Source organism: Cherax quadricarinatus, chromosome 68, assembly GCF_038502225.1.
Source record: "Cherax quadricarinatus isolate ZL_2023a chromosome 68, ASM3850222v1, whole genome shotgun sequence".
Taxonomy (NCBI): domain Eukaryota; kingdom Metazoa; phylum Arthropoda; class Malacostraca; order Decapoda; family Parastacidae; genus Cherax; species Cherax quadricarinatus.
In genome coordinates this window covers 2,209,770-2,231,527 of record NC_091359.1, presented here as the reverse complement: position 1 = coordinate 2,231,527, position 21,758 = coordinate 2,209,770, and the positions used below count along the sequence as shown (strand labels likewise).

The 21,758-nt window shown below is 39.6% G+C and overlaps 1 protein-coding gene across 2 annotated transcripts in view; it reads left to right on the top strand.

Annotated features, from left to right (window-relative positions):
* LOC128697843 (synaptotagmin-4) overlaps positions 1 to 19,756 on the top strand; it is a 93,196-nt gene extending 73,440 nt beyond the window's left edge. The window contains exons 2-9 of one of the 2 annotated variants that reach the window (XM_053789788.2): positions 1,977 to 2,198; positions 6,906 to 7,042; positions 7,987 to 8,162; positions 9,060 to 9,276; positions 10,762 to 10,914; positions 12,082 to 12,193; positions 17,844 to 18,037; positions 18,423 to 19,756. In XM_053789788.2, coding sequence (XP_053645763.2) covers positions 1,977 to 2,198; positions 6,906 to 7,042; positions 7,987 to 8,162; positions 9,060 to 9,276; positions 10,762 to 10,914; positions 12,082 to 12,193; positions 17,844 to 18,037; positions 18,423 to 18,545 — 1,334 coding nt within the window. In that variant the 3' untranslated portion in view covers positions 18,546 to 19,756. Of the gene's footprint in view, positions 1 to 1,976; positions 2,199 to 6,905; positions 7,043 to 7,986; positions 8,163 to 9,059; positions 9,277 to 10,761; positions 10,915 to 12,069; positions 12,194 to 17,843; positions 18,038 to 18,422 lie in introns of both variants that reach the window. The other variant, XM_053789787.2, reaches the window with a different exon arrangement.
* The last annotated feature ends 2,002 nt before the right edge of the window (positions 19,757 to 21,758 follow it).

Below are 21,758 nucleotides of genomic sequence, written 5' to 3'. Positions count from 1 at the left end.
AGCACAGTTCTGCCGGTGTAGCTGAGAACAGGTAATGACCAGTATCCACTTCACACTTAGTACAGAATCTTCACAAGCTTCGGCAAATCAAGAAGTCTGTACTTAGTTCATTATTATTATTACAATCAAAACTAAGGGCTAAACCCATAAGGGTTGTGCTTAGTTGAACACATACACAAGCTTCAACATGTCCAGAGGTGATATCACCTGTTTAGTGTGATCTTGTTGCATATATATTCATGAGGATGGGCTGCACTATTACAGGTCATAGAGGCAAGTGGGCAGAGCCATTCCTCTCTCCAATTATTGTGATTGGCTCATGGCAGGCCAAGGGGTGGGGCTTCTCACTCACATTACTATGATTGGTTGATGGTTAGCTAGGGGGTGGGGTTTGTCCCCATGCATTATTATGATTACCACGCAACAGCCCAAGAGGAAGGGTTTCTGCCTTTGCCATTATTCTTACTGGTGCAGACGAAGCTGTGTATGGAGCCTGTTGGTTCGTTTAGAGCCACAGGGTGAAGCATTAAATGACTCAGGGGAGGAGCATTTTCTCCAATTATTTTTTTTCCATTGGTTTATTTTGGAATAGGGTGGGGGATTTTCCTCGTACTCATTTTTGATAGTTTTATTTCTGACTAGGAGCAGGGCAACCCCAGAGAAAAGGAACTTTATTTTTTTTAATGGGAGTCCCAGTGGCGGCTCATGTATAGGCACTGCGGAACTGCAGCACTCCCCTATTTTCACTGGATATTATCGAAAACATTAAATATAGTAAGTCTTTTTTCTTTAATTGAATTAAAAAAAACTCATTATAATGAATGTTATCGATAATATCGAGTGAAAATAGGGAAGTGCTGCAGTGCCTATACACGAGCCGCCACTGGGACCATAGTTGGACAGGAGTGAGCCCTCTTACACTATACACCTGACGAAATTGCAGTTCCCCTCTCTTGCACACAGGTAGAGGAAGGACACCCAAATAAGATAAACATGGAGATAGTGAGAGATTATTATGTTACTGGAAAAAAATGAGGTATTAATCTTCCTTAATGAAATATGAGAAGGTAAACAGATTTCTGCAGGTGTCTAGAAAGTGATGGTCCACTGACCTTATTCTTTATCATTTTTTTCCTCTCATTATAGTACACTGTATGTTGTGGCTGGTAATTACAGCAGCTTTCTTTGTTAATTACTGACCAGCAGTCCCTTTACTGCACCACAACAAGCAAACAAATAACTGTTTTAATCAGATTCACATTAGAACAGAACTTTCATAATATTCTGTAGTTATATATATATATATATATATATATATATATATATATATATATATATATATATATATATATATATATATATATATATATATATATATATATATATATAGGCAGAAAGTATGGAGATTTAGAAAGTATATAAAACATACAAACAATTTAGGATATAATAATAATAATAATAATAATAATAATAATAATAATAATAATAATTTCAATGAGAGAGAGAGACTGGGATAGTTACAGTGCCTGGTTGACCTACTTTACATAAGGAGAATATCACTCTGCAGGAGCCTTGTGAAGTGGGTATCCTCCGTCCCCCTTCCATAATTCCTTCCTTGCTACCTTCCCTAATTCTTCCTTGCACTCTTATTCCTAGACTGTTCTCTCTCCCTACCTCCTTTCCCTTCCTTACCACCTCATTCCTAGACTGTTCCTTCTCCCTTCCTCCTCTTCCTGTCTTACTTCCACATTCCCAGACTGTTCCTTGTAATTAGTACATCCTTCTGATCGTAATTATTATTAGTATTACTATTATTATTACTGGAGAAGCATTCTTGGGAATGGGAAGCAATCAGCACACAACACCTGGGGAATGGGATGCACTTAGGTTTGATTGGAGTAAACAGAAGGCGGCTGCAACTCTTTGGTCCCCCCACATTAACTGTTGTTTCTGGTATGTGTGTGTGTTTGTTACAGTATCGACGCCAGGAGTGGTGGGTGTGAGCGTGGGAGCCGCAGTGCTGGTGCTGGTAGTGGGTGCACTGGCCTGGGCCTGCTACAGAAGGAGAGGTACCCACAAGAAGCTCGGAGATCGCACCGTCACTCTCAGGAGACCTACAGCAGTGAAGAATCCACAGCCACAGAGCCACTATCTCAAGAAGTCCCCCTCACCCACGGGGCCCAAGACTCCCCCAGGAGGTAAGCAATATTAATGTTATGGTTTGCCCTCACTGTGTTTCAGTTTTCTTTGGTTACACTTATGATATGCTGTCTGTATGTATTGGTTTGGCTCTTGCACCGTTTTCTTGGATGCATGTCATACTATAAGAGAGGCGAAAATAAGTCACAATTAAATAAAATAAAGGAAACTAGAGAGAGAAAATAAGGGTTGTATGCAAGGAGTGGAAGGGAAAGAAAGGGATCAATAAAACAATACACAAATAACCAGCACACAGGAGAATAAAACTTATGACGACATTTCGGTCTGACTTGACCATAAACTAGTGTGGCTAGTTAATGGTCCGAGTCTGACCGAAACGTCGTCATAAGTTTCATTCTCTTTATGTGCGGGTTATTTGTATATTGTTCCAGTCACGGTATTGTGCCTTTTTATTCTTTAGGCGTCAATATCGTTAGTAAAAGGTAGGGGTAAAGGCTAAATTAATGAGGAGACAAAGAGGGAGAAAATACAAATTGTGATCCATGTCTTAAATGACATGGATCCAAACCAGTGCCTTGAAAGGATCAACTTCCTGGCAGCCGAAGCATGTTCTAGGCATATTCCCGTAAGAAAGAAGAAGAGCAGGAGTAAACTGGAGAAAGACGCTCCCTCTACAGAAGACGACGAAGAGTCACTGAGCTCCTCAGGAGTGCTAGAATATCTGATACACGAAAGGAGGCGCTGACCAGGGAAGTGGAAACTATCGAACTTAAGTTAAATGACTCTTACAGGAACCAGGAGAGGCAGGAGGAGCTTAAAGCTATTAGTGAAATTGAAAGAAATTCAAAATATTTCTTTTCATATGTCAAAAACAAGGCAAATACCACATCTAGTATCGGGCCCTTACTCAGACAGGATGGGACTTACACAGATGACAACAAGGAAATGAGTGAAATATTGAAATCTCAGTACGACTCTGTGTTTAGTGAACCACTAATCGGTCTGAGGATCGACGACCCAAATGATTTCTTCATGAATGAGCCTCAAAACTCCATAAATGTATGCCAGATTTCCGACATTACCCTAACTCCGATAGATTTCGAAAAAGCCATTGACAACATGCCTATGCACTCAGCCCCGGGCCCAGACTCGTGGAACTCTGTTTTCATTAAGAACTGCAAGAAACCCCTCTCGCATGCCCTAAGTACACTATGGAGGAGGAGCGTGGACATGGGTGAAATTCCACAGTCACTTAAAACAACGGATATAGCCCCACCCCATAAAGGTGGCAGCAAAGCATTAGCTAAGAACTATAGACCAATAGCTCTGACGTCCCACATCATAAAAATCTTTGAAAGAGTGCTAAGAAGCAGGATTGCAAATCACCTGGATTCCCAAAATCTGCACAATCCAGGGCAACATGGGTTCAGGGTAGGTCGCTCCTGCCTCTCACAACTACTGGATCACTAGACATGGCCTTGGATGCACTGGAAGAAAATCAGAATGCAGATGTAATATACACAGACTTTGCAAAAGCATTTGACAAATGCAATCATGGCGTAATAGCCCATAAAATACGTGCTAAAGGAATAACTGGGAAAGTGGGAAGATGGATCTTCAACTTCCTAACAAATCGAACACAAAGAGTAGTGGTCAACAGAGTTAAATCGGAGGCTGCCATAGTGAAGAGCTCTGTTCCACAAGGCACAGTACTCGCCCCCATCTTATTCCTTATCCTCATATCAGACATAGACAAAGATATACACCACAGCACCGTATCATCCTTTGCGGATGATACTAGGATCTGCATGAGGCTGTCATCTGCTGAGGACGCGGTTAATCTCCAAGAAGATATAAACAAAGTTTTCCAGTGGGCAACGGTAAACAATATGAAGTTCAATGAGGACAAATTCCAACTACTCCGTTATGGAAAACTGGAGGAGATAATAACTAGAACAGAGTATACTACTGACTCCGGCCACACAATAGAGCGGAAAAATAATGTAAGGGACCTGGGAGTAGCAATGTCTGAGGATCTCACTTTCAAGAATCACAACTGCCACGATCGCACGTGCAAAGAAAATGATAGGATGGATAATGAGAACTTTCAAAACGAGATGCCAAGCCAATGATGATCCTTTTCAAATCACTTGTTCTCTCTAGGCTGGAATACTGCTGTACATTAACATCTCCATTCAAAGCAGGTGAAATCGCAGATCTAGAGAGTGTACAGAGATCCTTTACTGCACGTATAAGTTCTGTCAAGCACCTTAACTACTGGGAACGCTTGGAAGCACTTGACTTGTACTCGTTGGAACGCAGGAAGGAGAGATATATCATAATCTACACTTGGAAAATCTTGGAAGGAATGGTCCCAAATCTGCACACAGAAATCACTCCCTACGAAAGTAAAAGACTGGGCAGGCGATGCAAAATGCCCCCAATAAAAAGTAGGGGCGCCATTGGTACACTAAGGGAAAACACCATAAGTTTCCGGGGCCCAAAACTGTTCAACAGCCTCCCATCAAGCATTAGGGGAATTGCCAATAAGCCCCTGGCTGCCTTCAAGAGAGAGCTGGACAGATACCTAAAGTCAGTGCCGGATCAGCCGGGCTGTGGCTCGTACGTTGGACTGCGTGCGGCCAGCAGTAACAGCCTAGTTGATCAGACCCTGATCCATCGGGAGTCCTGGTCAGGGACCGGGCCGCGGGGGCGTTGATCCTCGGAATAACCTCCAGGTAACCTTCAGGTATCCAGGTATACACACACAACACATGAGCAGCGAAGAGGCGGAGCCAAGAGCTGCGGCTAGACCCGCTTCCCTGCAGCCACAAATAGGTAAGCGCACACAGCTCCTGGAAGTCTAGAATCAGTAGCAGCTAAAGTGTTATAACGAGACAGTGTGAATAAAGACATGTATTGAGGAAACATTTCAGATAAGTGGAAAGTTGAGGTGTATAGAGTGAGGGAGTAGGTGTGGCCTTCCTGGCTGGTGTTAGTAGTCTTCATGGTGAGCAGTCAACTAGTGTTAGCAATATTCTGGATGGGCAGACAGCTGATGTCAGTAGTCTTCAGGGTGGGCAGACAGTTGGTGTCAGCAGTCTTCAGGGTGGGCAGACAGCTGGTGTTAGTAGTCTTCACGGTGGGCAGTATTCTCTTTACCAAGATTTTAAAAATGTTACAGGTACTGGAGTATTGTGGGATGCTGTTGGTGACTGTCATGGCACCTAAGCATTTATGACAGTATAGCTTGTTTGCCTTGGATAACTAACTTGGCATCTTCCAGTGTCATGAGGTGGTCCTGTGTGCTCCTATGTTGAACACAAGAGTTCTGATCGTTGTAGTTATTCGTGCATGTATGTTCATATACTCTCACTTCCAGACATGTTATGCCCTCAAGGTTCTTACAACACCTCTCACAAAGTGATATAAATTCGTACACTATCATGGCTGCCCTCTTCTCTCCGCCCACACCATGCTGCCACTGTCTGGTTAATGTCTAGTGGATTTTCTGCAGGTATTAGGCGAGGTGGGTGGACAGAGGGTTTGGTGGGTTAGGGGTGATGGAGAGTTAGGGTGGGCTAGGGTAGATGGGGTCGAGGAAGTGTGGGAGGTTCTTCACGATGCAAACACAAATTAAAACACCGAATATTATCCTGCTTCATTAGAATCCTTTTATTTTCGCATATACTTGCATACAAAAATATTTATTCATTATTACAGAAACATTCCAATTTCACAGAATTGTTGCGACACAATCAACTGAAATCATTAAGCATAAGTTTGATGCTCTTGGTTTTCAAGAGACACGAGGTACTTAATCCTATACAGGTGATGCCTCAGAGGATCAGATCGCTCATTACTAACAAATACACCATTAAAGTCTGCCTTCATTTTTTCAAGAGAGTATTAAATTTTCTCTCCTCACAACTTTTACCTGTTATAACTGACCTGTGGCTCCAGTTATGTCATATAACAAAAGACATCATATAAATTTTTATCATATATATATATATATATATATATATATATATATATATATATATATATATATATATATATATATATATATATATATATATATATATATATATATATATATATATATATATATATATATATATATATATATATATATATATATATATATATACTAATCAGCAAATGAACAAACAAATAAAATATAATGCATGAAAACAGACAATAAAAATTTGATGCTTAAACGTGTAGAGAAGTCAATAGTTGGGTGAGTTTAGAGCAGTCGCCCTTTAACAGCAGAGAGTACTGGAACTCTTCAAGAGCGCTTCCACATACTTCAAGGAATTCAAATAGAATTAACCTCAATTTTACTCCTCTTGGCTTTTGTGATTAGTGTACGTGGTGGTGATGATGAGGAAATATTGTAAACTTTAATTGCTCTGGAGCCCTGTAAGATAGTTGGGTCTAACCAGGGTGAAGCCTTTGTTAGGGTTTCTAACTGGTAATTATAATTAATATATAATGTAATAATCAGTAGGTTCCTTGTTAATCTCTGAAGTTTACGTTGCTCATAGTATTGAGAGAGAGAGAGAGAGAGAGAGAGAGAGAGAGAGAGAGAGAGAGAGAGAGAGAGAGAGAGAGAGAGAGAGAGAGAGAGAGAGAGAGAGAGAGAGAGAGAGAGAGAGAGAGAGAGAGAGAGAGAGAGAGAGATTGTATGAAGTGTCAATATTAACTGTGGTCTCCCCTGACCTCGTTTACCCCAACAGGAAAGTCACCAGGGGGAGGCAAGACTCCCCCAGGAGCCCGGACACCCACCGGTGGTGGCTTACCCCCAGGAAGCTGCGTGGGTAGCCTCATCACAGCCTCCGCAGCAACTACCCGCCACTCCTCTCCTGCACACCAGGTAACACACTCCTTTACATACACCAACTCTGTGAATTATTTTCTATGACACATGTGTCATATCCATTCAATATATGGTCATACAGAAGTAAACACATTCACCATCACTCACACACTAGCTGTTTCCCCACCAAGGTAGGGTGAATCAAAGAAGGAAACACTTGCTATTATTCATTTCATAATTGTTTTGCTAGAAGTATATATGAATCACAATGCAAATAGCCAGTCGAACCGTAAAAACTGCAAAAAAATGCGTCCCCAATATATATATATATATATATATATATATATATATATATATATATATATATATATATATATATATATATATATATATATATAATATATATATATATATGTATATATATATATATATATATATATATATATATATATATATATATATATATATATATATATATATATATATATATATATATATATATATATGCAAAACAACCACTGGTTGTTTTGCATATTCTGAAATCACCTGTTTACTGTGATCTTGTTGCATATATATATATATATATATATATATATATATATATATATATATATATATATATATATATATATATATATATATATATATATATATATATATCCATCATCTGTACTAGAATAATAGTAGAAGAATGTCAAAATATCACAAAGATGATTAAAGATTCTGATCACAATATGAATTAAGTAGCCAAATTTTCATATAACCTATATAATACTGAATTATAAGAAATGCATACTTATATTACCTCTTATGGGATTAACACAACTCAAAACAGACTTAGGCTAAAACCTTTTATTACAGCAATAAATTTGCACTGGGCATGTATGGTAATTGCCAGACCAACACAGATTGGTCCGAATATTATCCTGCTTCACCAACACACACACACACATACATTATGCTATAAGGTTATCGATAGCGCTTTGCTTGTGGCTTGCCAGGCGTTCTCAGAGTGTATGGGTGATGTTGGTCATGGAGGAGATAGCGAACAAGTGAGCTACGAGAACGAACAAGACAAGCCTAGCACACCGTCCAAGGAGGAAGTGGAACTCAACCAACGCAACCTGACCAAAGAAACAACACCAACACGTCTTGGTAAACTACACTTCAAGCTCAGGTGAATACCACGCCAGGCAGGAAGAGAGGCACTGGGGAGATGAAGGGAGGCACTGAGGGAGACGAAGGGAGGCACTCAGATGAAGGGAGGCACTGAAAGAGATGAAGAGAGGCTTAACTAAGGGAGATGAAGGGAGGCACTGAGGGAGATGAAGGAAGATGAAAGGAGGTACTGAGGGAGATGAAGGGAGGCACTAAGGGAGATGAAAGGAGGCACTTAGGGAGATGAAAGGAGGCAATAAGGGAAATGAAGGGAGGCACAGAAGGAGATGAAGGGAGGCTTAGAGGACGATGAAGGGAGGCATCGAGGGAGGTAAAGGGAGGCACTGAGGAAAATATAGGGAGACATAGAGGGAGGTAATACAAGAACTGATGGAGGGCAATAGAAGAGAACTGATGGAGGGCAATAGAAGAGAACTGATGGCGGGAAGCAGAAACGGAAGAGGACTGAGGAAAGAAAGTGGAAGAGTGAAGGAGATAGACTTAGGGAGAGTAAGAAAACTGAGGGACGAAAGTAGAGATGGAAATGAGGGAGGAGAGAGGAAAGAAGGGAGGTAGGGGAGAGGAGAGAAGGGAAGGGAAAGAGATCCTTCCACACCTCGCATCTGTCAAATGTAATATTCTATCTAAATTAAGATCTGGCGAGACAATGTGTGTGTGTGTGTGTGTGTGTGTGTGTGTGTGTGTGTGTGTGTGTGTGTGTGTGTGTGTGTGTGTGTGTGTGTGTGTGTGTGTGTGTACTTACATATGGTTGGAGACCGGAGTGTGTGTGTGTATGTGTATTTGCCTAGTTGTGGTTGCAGGGGTCGATTCATAGCTCCTGTGTGTGTGTGTTTAGTAGTAGGAAATAATAATATAGTTTAGGCTGGTACACTCTCTCTTCCACTTCCTGCACCAGGTATAACTTCGATAAAAACGCTCTAGTGGTGACAATCGTCAAGTGCACAGGTCTGCCAGCTAAGGACCCAGCCCTCACCTCCAGCGACCCCTACGTCAAGTTGCAGCTGCTGCCAGAGAAACAACACAAAGTCAAGACTCGTGTGCTACGCAAGACACTCAACCCAGTCTACGACGAAGACTTTACCTTCTACGGTATCAACTACTCTCAGCTCCAGGTAGGCCCAAACACCAAACTTATAGCAGTTTGTACTTCCAGCTACAGACAGGCCTAAAGAACTTACAAACAGAGAAGCATTTGGGATCGAATCTGGGTTATATGTTAACGGGTTATTAATAATGGTAGAATTGCCGACAGATCGTAAAGTAAATGGACACAGATGCAACTACTGTGACATTTTATTGTGGCAATGTTAATGGTTCCCCCGAAGTGAAATTTTACAAAACTAAGAGATGCTAAATAAAGATTATTGTATACATTTACTGTTTGTAACTAAAAGTTTGTAACATTTACATATTTTAGGTGTTCACGAGATAAAGAAAATACCAGTAAGCCTGTCGGTGCAAAATATTTAGCAGGTCTTCAGGTCTCACACGTATACCTAGGCCTAGGCTATACCTATGTGCACGGTTGCACTCCAGCAGCCTACTACCTACGTTCACCAAGATGACAGTCCTCTTTTCTTTATTTACACAAATTTTTACATTCACTAAAATGTGAAACAGCAAATTACCAAATATTTTCTTGCCTTTTTAAAACTTAATGCAATTATTTCAAATTAGCTGCAATGCCTTCATAACACTTGTACGGCTGTAGTCATAATTATCTTGAATAATTTGTTTACATTAGCCTACCTGACAAGTATATCTTCCCCTAAAACTAATACAGATAAAAATTACGTAATCATTATGAGGCTTCCTTGTTGACCTGGAGTTTACCTGGAGAGAGTTTCGGGGGTCAACGCCCCCGCGGCCCGGTCTGTGACCAGGCCTCCTGGTGGATCAGCGCCTGATCAACCAGGCTGTTGCTGCTGGCTGCACGCAAACCAACGTACGAGCCACAGCCCGGCTGATCAGGAACTGACTTTAGGTGCTTGTCCAGTGCCAGCTTGAAGACTGCCAGGGGTCTGTTGGTAATCCCCCTTATGTGTGCTGGGAGGCAGTTGAACAGTCTCGGGCCCCTGACACTTATTGTATGGTCTCTTAACGTGCTAGTGACACCCCTGCTTTTCATTGGGGGGATGGTGCATCGTCTGCCAAGTCTTTTGCTTTCGTAGTGAGTGATTTTCGTGTGCAAGTTCGGTACTAGTCGGTACAAGCCGGTTGTTGACACTGGCGACGCATATTCAGACATAGACATCACATAAATTTGCATTAACCTCTCCGCAATCATTAGCATACAGGATATATATGCATATACCGTGAGGTGTATGTCTCAGTGTATATACTATGAGAGCTTACCTTAATTCCCTTAAAAGTGATGAAAGTATTCTTGAAGGGTGGTGTACAGGTGATATGCATGTAGTCTTAATGACCCTAACGTAGTCTATATTCTTTAATTACCTATTTACCAACCAAAGAACCATTGGCACAGTTGTGCTGTGAGTAATACCCCGACTGCCATCAATGCCATTCTGTGTTCATCACTCCCACCACTACTACCACCATGACTCACTCAGTAACCACCACTAACGTACACACAGGTGATCACTCTACACTTCGTGGTACTCAGCTTCGACAGGTACTCCCGTGACGACATTATTGGTGAGGTTGTGTCACCTCTGGCTCAGCTCGACCTCTCCAACACTGAGACCTCCCTCAGCCTCGCCAGGGAGATAACCCCGCGCTCCCTCAAGGTAACTGGCTCTACCTCAAGGTAACTTTACTGTTTCAACGTAATATGATCTATCTCAAGGTAACGTCCTCAACATCAAAGTAACCAGGTAACCCACTCTCTCAAACCAACTCACACTCCCTCAGAAGTAACTCATCCGCAAGGTAACTAACTGTACCTCAAGGTAACTCACTACATTTTTTTAATAAAATCTATACAAATTGGCCTTTCTCTTTCTCCTCGCTGTTTACACTCCTTATTCCCTATTCGTTGTATTCACTTGCCACTTGGTAAGTGTTCTCACACCTCATACTCTGTACCACAGTTCACTATTTCCATACTAATTTCACTTTGCATTCAATATTTCAGCTTCACCGTTCCCCTACAATGTAGTACTAACGTCTTTTCTCAGGCCTTTAATTATTATAATTATGAGGGAACGCTAAACTTGTTGGGTCATACAATGTTTGGGGAATACGAGGTAATGTGTGTGTGTGTGTGTGCGCACAAAAGCTCATAACATATATCCCAAAGTCTGTACTACTAACAGTCTGGCGGTGTACTGTCGTCGACTCTTCAAAGCCTGGTTAGTCTCACCTATTTCATTTTTTTTTTTAAATTTTAACATTTTTTGCATTGTTTCATTAATACTAGTAGTATATTAGTTCTTTTCAATATTTTTTTTTTAATTTTCAACGGCAATTTTAAATAAAAAGTTTAAATCTTTACGTAATATATTTTGCCTGAAGTTCGTGCTGCTTAATTAAAGGATGCATTATGGCTAAGATTTTGAGCTGAGTATTAGGCTTGTTGTTCTTGTATGGTAGTTACCTTTGTGATGACTGAGACGAATTCGGAAGGGAGGAGGCGAGTGGGTGGTGCAGCTGCTGGTGTGAGTGACTCCCTTCCCCCTTCACTCACCCATACCTCACAATCCTTCCTCAAACTTGTACCCCTATCACTCATCCATTTCTCACTCACCCTACACCTTTCCCCCTCACCTATACCTTTCTCCCTCATTCACCACCTCCCCCTCCCATCTCGCACACCATCACAACTCCCTCCCAGCACCCCCCACCCTAGCGCCTCCTCCCAGTCCCTCAGGTGGTGAGTGTTGTGATGGTGTAGCAAGACAATTATCATTTTTCCAGTATGATATCGAGCTCGTTACCCACAGATCCGTTCGCAGGGCCGCGGAGAGCTGCTTGTGTCCTTGTGTCACCAACCTGCGGCCAACAGGCTCACAGTCGTGGTCCTCAAGGCGAGAAATCTACCTAAGATGGATATCACCGGCCTCTCAGGTATCTTTCTGGGTCTATCAAGCCAGTTTATCATGTTTCAGGTGCTTCCACGAACTAGTTTATGTTTCAGGTCTGTGATGCTGAATGTAGATCCACAGGCCTCATGGGTATGTTTGTGTTGTCTTCGGCTGTATGTGATGTCCTAAGTCAGGGTTTTGGTTTCAAGTCAGATTGCATGACCCTCAGATTAATGACACTTACATAAAGTTTAGGACATTTATTAAATGAAACGTTTCGCCTGAAGCCACTCGTAGAGAAACCTTTCTTTAGTACATGTCCTGAACTGCACAGGTCTTCATCGACACCTTTTCGATATCACCACATTTACGACAATTGGCAGGTCAGTTTATGTCCTCTCAGGTCTGTTTATGGTATATTAAGTCAGTTTCCGACCTCGCGGGTCAGTTTATGGGTCTCAAATGGTCCACAAGGCGGTGCGGTATATTCAGAGCGCTGGGACTAAAAGGTTATTTAACACATTCGAAAGCATTCTCCATTCGCAACATGCAACGAACATCACCAGGAAAACCACAACGCCGATATACACAAGAAAGTCCTTATAGTTACAACTAAATAGTCAGAGTAAGGCAAATGCACCACTCTCAATTTAAAATGGCAAGTGATGTATAGCACTGTAGGATTACCCCAAAATGTCGCTTAGGTCTACACACATTACTGATAATATAAACCATGATGAATACCTAAAAAATCTTCTATTAATGTAACAGTAGCAATGGAATTGCAAGAATGCGCTAAACGCATATGGGCTGCACATCGCTAAACGGCAGACACGAGGGGTGTGGAGGGGAAGATATTTGCGAAATTAAGTCAAATTCCTTGCCAGTTTCGTTCGAAGGAATGAACGAAGAAAGCAGGCAAGGGCGGCACTAACATTTTTTTTTTTTTCTAACATGTTTATCACAGCCATTGGCAGGATGCCAGCTGCACAGAAAGGAGCAATATTCCCTACTGATTGAATGATGATACCTGGGTTTCCATCTAGAAAAGATGTCATAATTTGGGTTTCCATCTAGGAAAGATGTGATAATATGTCAGGGAGAAAACTCGTCTGATGTGTGTGTGAGCATCATGTGTTGCTGAAACATAACTGACCACTGGTATACTGAAACAAGTGACCATTGGTTTACTGAAACATGACTGACCTTTGGTTTACTGAAACATAACTGGCCACTGGTTTATTGAAACAACTAACCTTTTGTTTACTTCAACTAACTAACCTTTGGTTTATTGAAACGTAACTAACCGCTGGTGTATTGAAACGGAACTCACCACTGGTGCCCGGGAGTCAAACGTATGGCCTAACTCTGCCTAGTATACAGTAAACATGAGATTCCACTCACTTCTGCTATGAGTTGTTACTTTTAAAGCCAGACTATTCACACTACTTAGTCTTCATTAATGCCGCACTACAACTAGACACTAAAATCAAGAATATTGTACTAGTAGAGGATTGTAAGCCTACTTACTTATGATCAGTGTCGTTGGTCACACACCCAGGCTGTCATAAATTAAAATATATTTTAAATACACAACAGTTAATTAGCTATATTACATTCAATGTGGAGAGCTACACTCGTACGGAGAAACATAAATAGGAGGCAATCAAATTAAACCTAAGAAAGGGGAGAGTAGGTATAGTTCCTTGGATCAAGAGCTCATCGCCAGCATTAAAGCATCTCCCTAAAAAAAAGAAAAAAAAAATACAGCATATATGTTCAATACCACATAGTTATTGTCACCAGTATATTGAAAGAGTCAGCAGCTACAGATTCACAAGATATTGAACAGGAGTAGCGCAAAAAACAATCCCTCACCTCTCAAAGAAATAATAATAATCAAAATAATAATAATAATAATTAATAATAATGGTAATACTAAATTAATAATAGTAATATAAGTAATAATAATATTAATAGTAATAATAATAGTAATATAATAATAGTATAATAATAATAATAATGTTCAAACTCTCCTAGCCCCTCCTTACCTTCCAGCCTGACAGCCACCACTAAGTCGCCCAGTATAGTAGCCCTGATGCCGTCCCTGGTGTTAATAAAACTAAACTATATCCCTACATTGTAAAATGCATCAAATAATATAAAAACTTACGTTTATTTCATCCTGATAACCAACACGACTCTAGCACTGTAACATGAGGATGTTGACAAGTTTTCTCGTAATATTCGCCCAATACCAGCATTTCACTCGTTTGTTTATTAATACAATGTGTAACAAGTCTTTCCACTAATTAATTTCAATATTGCACAATTAAATTCACCCACTACAAGTCAATTTAAGTCAAAAAACAATGTGTGTGGTTCACCATTTTCTTTCATCGTCAACAATGTTGATGGCAGAGAGAACTGGGTACACATCTTTACAATCTGTATTTACTTTATTATAGTCTTTATCTCTTATTATTTTGAGGAAAAAAATTAATGAGGTTGGAAACTAATCTAATCAACAAAAATTAATGCAAAGAAAAGCTAATCAGAGGTAAATACTAGTGAAATATCAAATAATAATGATTTTGAAAACTGTCAGCTGGAGGTTCCATCACCTGACCAACACCGGCGTATTTTAAGACCATTTTTAATATAGCTGTCAAATTTAATTGATTGGTAGTTAATGAATACTATTAAATGACACTTTATTTCTGCCTTGGGAAATTATTTGGTAGAAAAACACTTCAAAATACTTAAATAATCGGATAGTATTGCTATGTTGATATGGCAACAATGTGACAAAATTTTATAGTTTAAATTTCTAATAAAAATTCATATGAACACTCTACGAGAACTTAAAATTTTATTAAAAAATACAAAGGCAAAAATTTAAAAGGAGCACAAACGGTCGAAAGAATTGCACGCCTGGCATGTTTTTGAATCGTACGTCTGGCTTCCTTTGAATCGTACGGTTGGCATGTTTTGAATCGTACGGTTGACATGTTTTGAATTGTACGTCTGGCCTGTTTTAAATTATACATTTGTCATGTTTTAAATCGTACGTCTGGCATGTTTTGAATTGTTGGGCTGACATGTTTTGAATCATATGGTTGTCATGTTTTGAATCATACGTCTGGCTTGTTTTAAATCGTACATCTGGCATGTTTTGAATCGTACGGTTAACATGTTTTGAATTGTATGTCTGGCTTGTTTTAAATTATACATTTATGTTTTAAATTGTACGTCTAGCATGTTTTGAATTGTGCATCTGGCATGTTTTGAGTTGTACGTTTGGCATATTTTGAGCTGTACGTCTGGCATGTTTTGAATTGTACGTCTGGCCTGTTTTAAATTATACATTTACGTTTTAAATCGTACGTCTGGCGTCTAACATGCTTTGAATCGTACGTCTGGCATGTTTTGAATCGTACGTCTGGTTTGTTTTAAATCGTACGTCTGGCATGTTTTGAATCGTACGGCTGGCATGTTTTGAATTGTACGTCTGGCCTATTTTAAATTATACATTTCTCCTGTTTTAAATCGTACGTCTGACATGCTTTGAATTGTGCATCTGGCATGTTTTGAATCGTACGTCTGCCTTGTTTTAAATCATACGTCTAACATGTTTTAATTGTACGTCTGGCATGTTTTGAATCGTATGGTCGGCATGTTTTATATCGTACATCTGGCTTTTTTTTACGTATATCGGAAAACAATTAAAATATAACGGAATACTCTGCAGGGAATATTGTCAAAAAGTTTCTTTTTAATATATCTTATCATCATACTTCAAAATGTAGAGTTCTAATTATATATTTGTGCTTATATTTAGTAAGTTGTAGGAACTAATGCACTACGAGGTTAGTCAATGGGTCATTAAGGCAGCATTTTAATTCCTAAAATAGGGATTAAAGTAAACCCTATACGCAAAGAGAAATACAGTGTATATATCCTGCTCATTACAAATTAACGTTACTAGTCCACGTAATAATTAAGTTTTTAATTATACATTATACAGTGAATATTGGTGTATGTGAAATGCGCCGTCAAGCACATGAATTTTCTATTCTCAATAAAGGAAAATCTCAACTGCATCATGGATTTATTCATACGTAATTGAAATGATCAGAAATTTTTTTTAATATAAACGTGAATTATGGTAAGCACCTTGGCAAGGATTATTGGAAAGTAATAAATATGAGATAATAGCACCGTGGAGAGACATTGTTTTCTATGAGTGTAGTGGGAGGCATAATTGTGTCCAGGCCAGTGCGTTCCAATCATCAGAATGGGTTACTTATGGAAAGTTACTCTATAGACAAGGGCACCCCACCCCATTAAGAGGTCGACCAGAGATGGTAAACGTAACACACACCCCATTATGAGACCAAATATACTATACATAAACCCAATATAAGTTGTAATGAACAACTGTCAGTAAATAAACAAAACACTGGAAAGGGGACTCGGATCGTGGTATAGCCTTTAGCCTGCAAGTCCCCGTTTATTTTTGTTTATGCTATACATATAGATAAAATATAGATGTTACATCACATAATCCTATAAAATATCATTCTAAGCGTAAGATGTAGCAGCATATACAATATTACATAAATATCCTATTCAGTCTAAGTGAGATGAAATATGTGAACAAAACTCGCCAAGAAATTAGTAGTTTGAATACTAAATCAAGCATATTATTTCCCCTGTGTTTTTTTACCCTTTATTAAAAATTGTCCCAGTACAGCATGAACCAGTAGAACCTGCCTAACATGGACCAGTAAGACGTGCCTAGCATGGGCTAGCAAGACCTGCCTAGCATGGGCTAGTAAGACCTGCCTAGCATGAACCAGCAAGACCTGCCTGGCATGAGCCAGTAGGACTTGGTTACCTGGATTACCTGGAGGTTATTCCGGGGATCAACGCCCCCGCGGCCCGGTCCATGACCAGGCCTACCGATGGATCAGGGCCTGATCAACTAGGCTGTTACTGCTGGCCGCACGCAGTCCAACGTACAAGCTACAGCCCGGCTGATCCGGCACTGACTTTAGGTATCTGTCCAGCTCTTGAAGGCAGCCAGGGGTTTATTGGCAATTCTCCTAATGCTTGATGGGAGGCTGTTGAACAGTCTTGGGCCCCGGACACTTATGGTGTTTTCCCTTAGTGTACCAATGGCGCCCCTACTTTTTATTGGGGGCATTTTACATCGCCTGCCCAGTCTTTTACTTTCGTAGGGAGTGATTTCTGTGTGCAGATTTGGGACCTGCCTAACATGGACCAGTAAGACGTGCCTAGCATGGTCTAGTAAGACCTGCCTAGCATGAACCAGCAGGCTCTGCCTGGCATGAGCCAGTAGGACCTGCCTAACATGGACCAGTAAGACGTGCCTAGCATGGGCTAATAAGGCCTGCTTAGCATAGACCAGTAGGACCTGCCTAGCATGAGCCAGTAGGACCTGCCTAGCATGGACAAATAGACGAAACATTGTATAACCAAAAGATACTGTTCTATATACGTCTTTCCACTACCAATAGCCTACCACACTTCTCTGTCTTTACATTATTTAGTTGTCGGTACCACCATACCATCTACAAGCTGATGAGGCAGCCACACGTGGTAACAGTTCATTTAATAAATGTCTTGAAGTGTACAGTAATGTCTTATGTTCTCGGGTTATCCCACAGATCCCTACGTGAAGATCTACCTGCTGTACAACGGTCAACGGGTGGCCAAGAAGAAGACTCACGTTAAGAAGCGGACATTAAACCCAGTATTCAACGAGTCCTTCGTGTTTGACCTGCCCGCCGGAGTGGACGGTCTGGACAGCATTAGTTTGGAGTTCCTGCTGCTGGACTGGGACAGAGTCACCAAGAATGAGGTGCCTGTCTTCCTCCTCCCTCTCTTCTTCAAATGCTGTAACATTAAAAGTCACAACCATCACCGCCAGTCTTTCCTGAGCTCAACCATATACATCTGAACCATTGATTGTGATGGCTCTGACTCCCTTGCCCATGACTGGCCCTGTAACAAACGACATCAAGGCTTATAAAGTCATATCCATTATATATATATATATATATATATATATATATATATATATATATATATATATATATATATATATATATATATATATATATATATATATATATATATATATATATATATATATATATATATATATATATATATATATATATATATAATATATATATATATATGTATGTTAGTAATTTGTCTGACACAACGTTCTCTCCTTGCAGGTGATTGGTCGGCTAGAGTTGGGCGGAGCCAGGGCAGCGTGCGGCTCAGCCAATCACCACTGGAGTGAAGTTGTGACGTCACCGCGACGCCAGATTGCGGAGTGGCACAAGTTAAGGGAATAAGCTGAAACTAGTGTTAATAACAATGTAGCTGACACCTATGTTAACATTAGCTGACAGCGTAGCTGACACCAGCGTTAACAACTGTAGTTGACACTAGTGTTAAGTGTAGCTGACAGTGTTAACAACACTAGCTGACACTGTTAACAGTGTAGCTGACACTGTTAACAGTGTAGCTGACACTGTGTTAACAGTGTAGCTGACACTGTTAACAGTGTAGCTGACACTGTTAACAGTGCAGCTGACACTGTTAACAGTGTAGCTGACCGTGTTAACAACAGTTTAGCCGACACAGTGCTAACATTGTAGCTGACACCAGTGTTAACAGTGTAGCTGACACCCGTGTTAACAGCAGTGTAGCTGACACTGTCAGGAAGGGTGTGGGTCCCCCGTAACATGAACCAAAATAACCAGCCAGGAACAAATTTCGTGATATTCGCTGGCCAGGAGGAACCTGGCTGGGTACTACCCAACCTTAACTTGTCATAAAAAGAACCACAACTTCAATCTTGGAACTGAAATTAATGTTATCTCGCGCTGTACTTTGCTTGCTTGCAACCGTCTTGGTGGATGATCTGAGAGTTGTGCTGACCATGTTCATGTATATGTGTTTGTACAGCTTATTAAGCAGTTTCGCTAAGGTCACAGCCTAGTGCTGAGGTCACGACCTAGCCCAGCTAACCAGAGCTGTCGGCTACAGGAGCTGGAAGAAATATTAAATGATCTCCGCCGCTGACTTTTGACTTGTGGGTGATCTATCAGGCTACTCTGCCCATCTCAAAACTTATACCCTGGCTAAATGAGTGTTGTTATCTAAGTTACAGTCTTACATTAAGTAAACTTTCAATGATATTGACTTACAGAGTCTGATCTATTGTATTTATCTAAGTATGCCATGACCAACTCCGGGTAACAGCCTAGTCTGATCTTGCCTCATCTCTATCGCGCTCACTGTAAGCTAGACAATAAATATTTTTCCTATCTTAATACCGTGACTGAGGTTATTCCCTACCCGCAAGGCCAAATGTTGGTAGTGAGTTGTGTTGGTAGTGTATACAACGCGTTGAAGACATTCACTTCTAACTTGTCGCTTTGTTTTCTCGCCTTGCTACACTTCTTGTATGTCTCCACTTACAAACCCAGAAAGGTAAATTCTGATCTTTTGTGGAAATATATAACTTAAAAGATGATTTTACAGTTACAACACTAAATGTGTAGGATATATATATATATATATATATATATATATATATATATATATATATATATATATATATATATATATATATAATGTATATATATATATATATATATATATATATATATATAATAATGTATATATATATATATATATATATATATATATATAATGTATATATATATATATATATATATATATATATATATATATATATATATATATATATATATATATATAATATATATATATATATATATATATATATATATATATATATATATATATAATGTATATATATATAATATATATATATATATATAATCTATATATATAAATATATATATTTTATATATATATATATATATATATTATATATATATACATTATATATATATATATATATAGATATATATAGATATATATACATTATATATATATATATATATATATATATATATATATAAATATCTATATATATATATATATATATATATATATATATATATTAAAATGTCGCTAAGTGGTGAATGTAACTTCCGAGGCGAAATATATTTATATAGTGGAAAACTGAATCTTAAAAATATATATACACATGTCCACTTTCATATTTATAAACATACATGTCAGTACATGTTTTGAACGTGATAGAATATATTTTCCTTGTTTTAGAAGAATCATGTATCATGCATATATGTAAATGTTCATATGAAATCAGTTAGAAATCACCATCAACGAAACTGCAGGAACGTTTTTCAATATTCTGATATATATGATTAAGAATACGTCATGTGAAGGTTTATTAAATTAAACTTATTTTAGGTCACTATCAAACTAAAAAAAATAATGTAGAAGGTAACTTATTTAAATATTTCAATGATATAAGCTTCATAAATTCCTGCATTTTCGAAAGTTGTGCTACTTATAAGAGTGAGAACATTGTCGCTGCCTTTTGCCCATGATGGTACCAACCGTCCCACCAGCGGCGGTACCACACGTTCCTGGCGGCAGCAAAAGCCTGTGTCAGACGTCCCCGGCAGCAACAGCGGTGCCAGACGTCCCTGGCAGCAACAGCGGTGCCAGACGTCCCCGGCAGCAACAGCAGTGCCAGACGTCCCCGGCAACAACGGTGCCAGATAATCCTGGCGACAGCAGAAACCGGTGTCAGATAATCCTGGCGACAGCAGAAACAGGTGTCAGACGTCCCCAGCAGCAACACCGGTGGCAGTCGTCCCCGGCAGCAACAGCAGTGCCAGTCGTCCCGGCAGAAACACCGGTGCCAGACGTCCCCAGGCAGCAACAGCGTTGCCGGACGTCGCTGACGGCAGCAGCAACAGTGGTGCCAGACGTTGCCGCTCGGTGGCAGATGTCTTACTGTGCGTCTCACATCTCAGTGAGGTTCTATATCGCACCTGCCTGGACAAGAACAACAAAGTGAACACTTCTTGAGTGACAGACAAATCTAAATGTTAGGATACATGAGTAGAGGCATCACAGTGTAGGTAGCTCGGTGGTGACGAGTGACCAATCCACATGGCAAGCAAGAACCATTAGCTTAGCTCAACTTTAAAAGAAATCCTTAGGTAAAATTTTGGTCAATATTTATTATAACTGCTCGGCGGAGTTAGATGATAATTTATAGCTTATTGTATAACAGTTCCGCAATGGCCTTCCTTATTCAGGGTAGACATATTGTTATTTTTGCGTGTGTGTATTAGGTTATTTTACATTCTCCTACAACGGGTTCTAATCAGATTTAACCCAACTTCACCTGTTTATTATAATACAGTGACTTGTATCTACTACGAAAACCATACATGATATTACCTTCAAGTGAATGACAGTTCAGTGTCAGTTTTTATTTATTTTGAAGTAAGCATAAAAGTACTTACGTTGTTACTATCTCCTAAAATACAAATTAACCCAAGAAATAAATTTTGTTCATTCGGTTTAGATATCTTGATTGTATGGTAAGAGCTCCGTCGAGCTGCTTAAGTAAACACTGATCAAAATTTTTA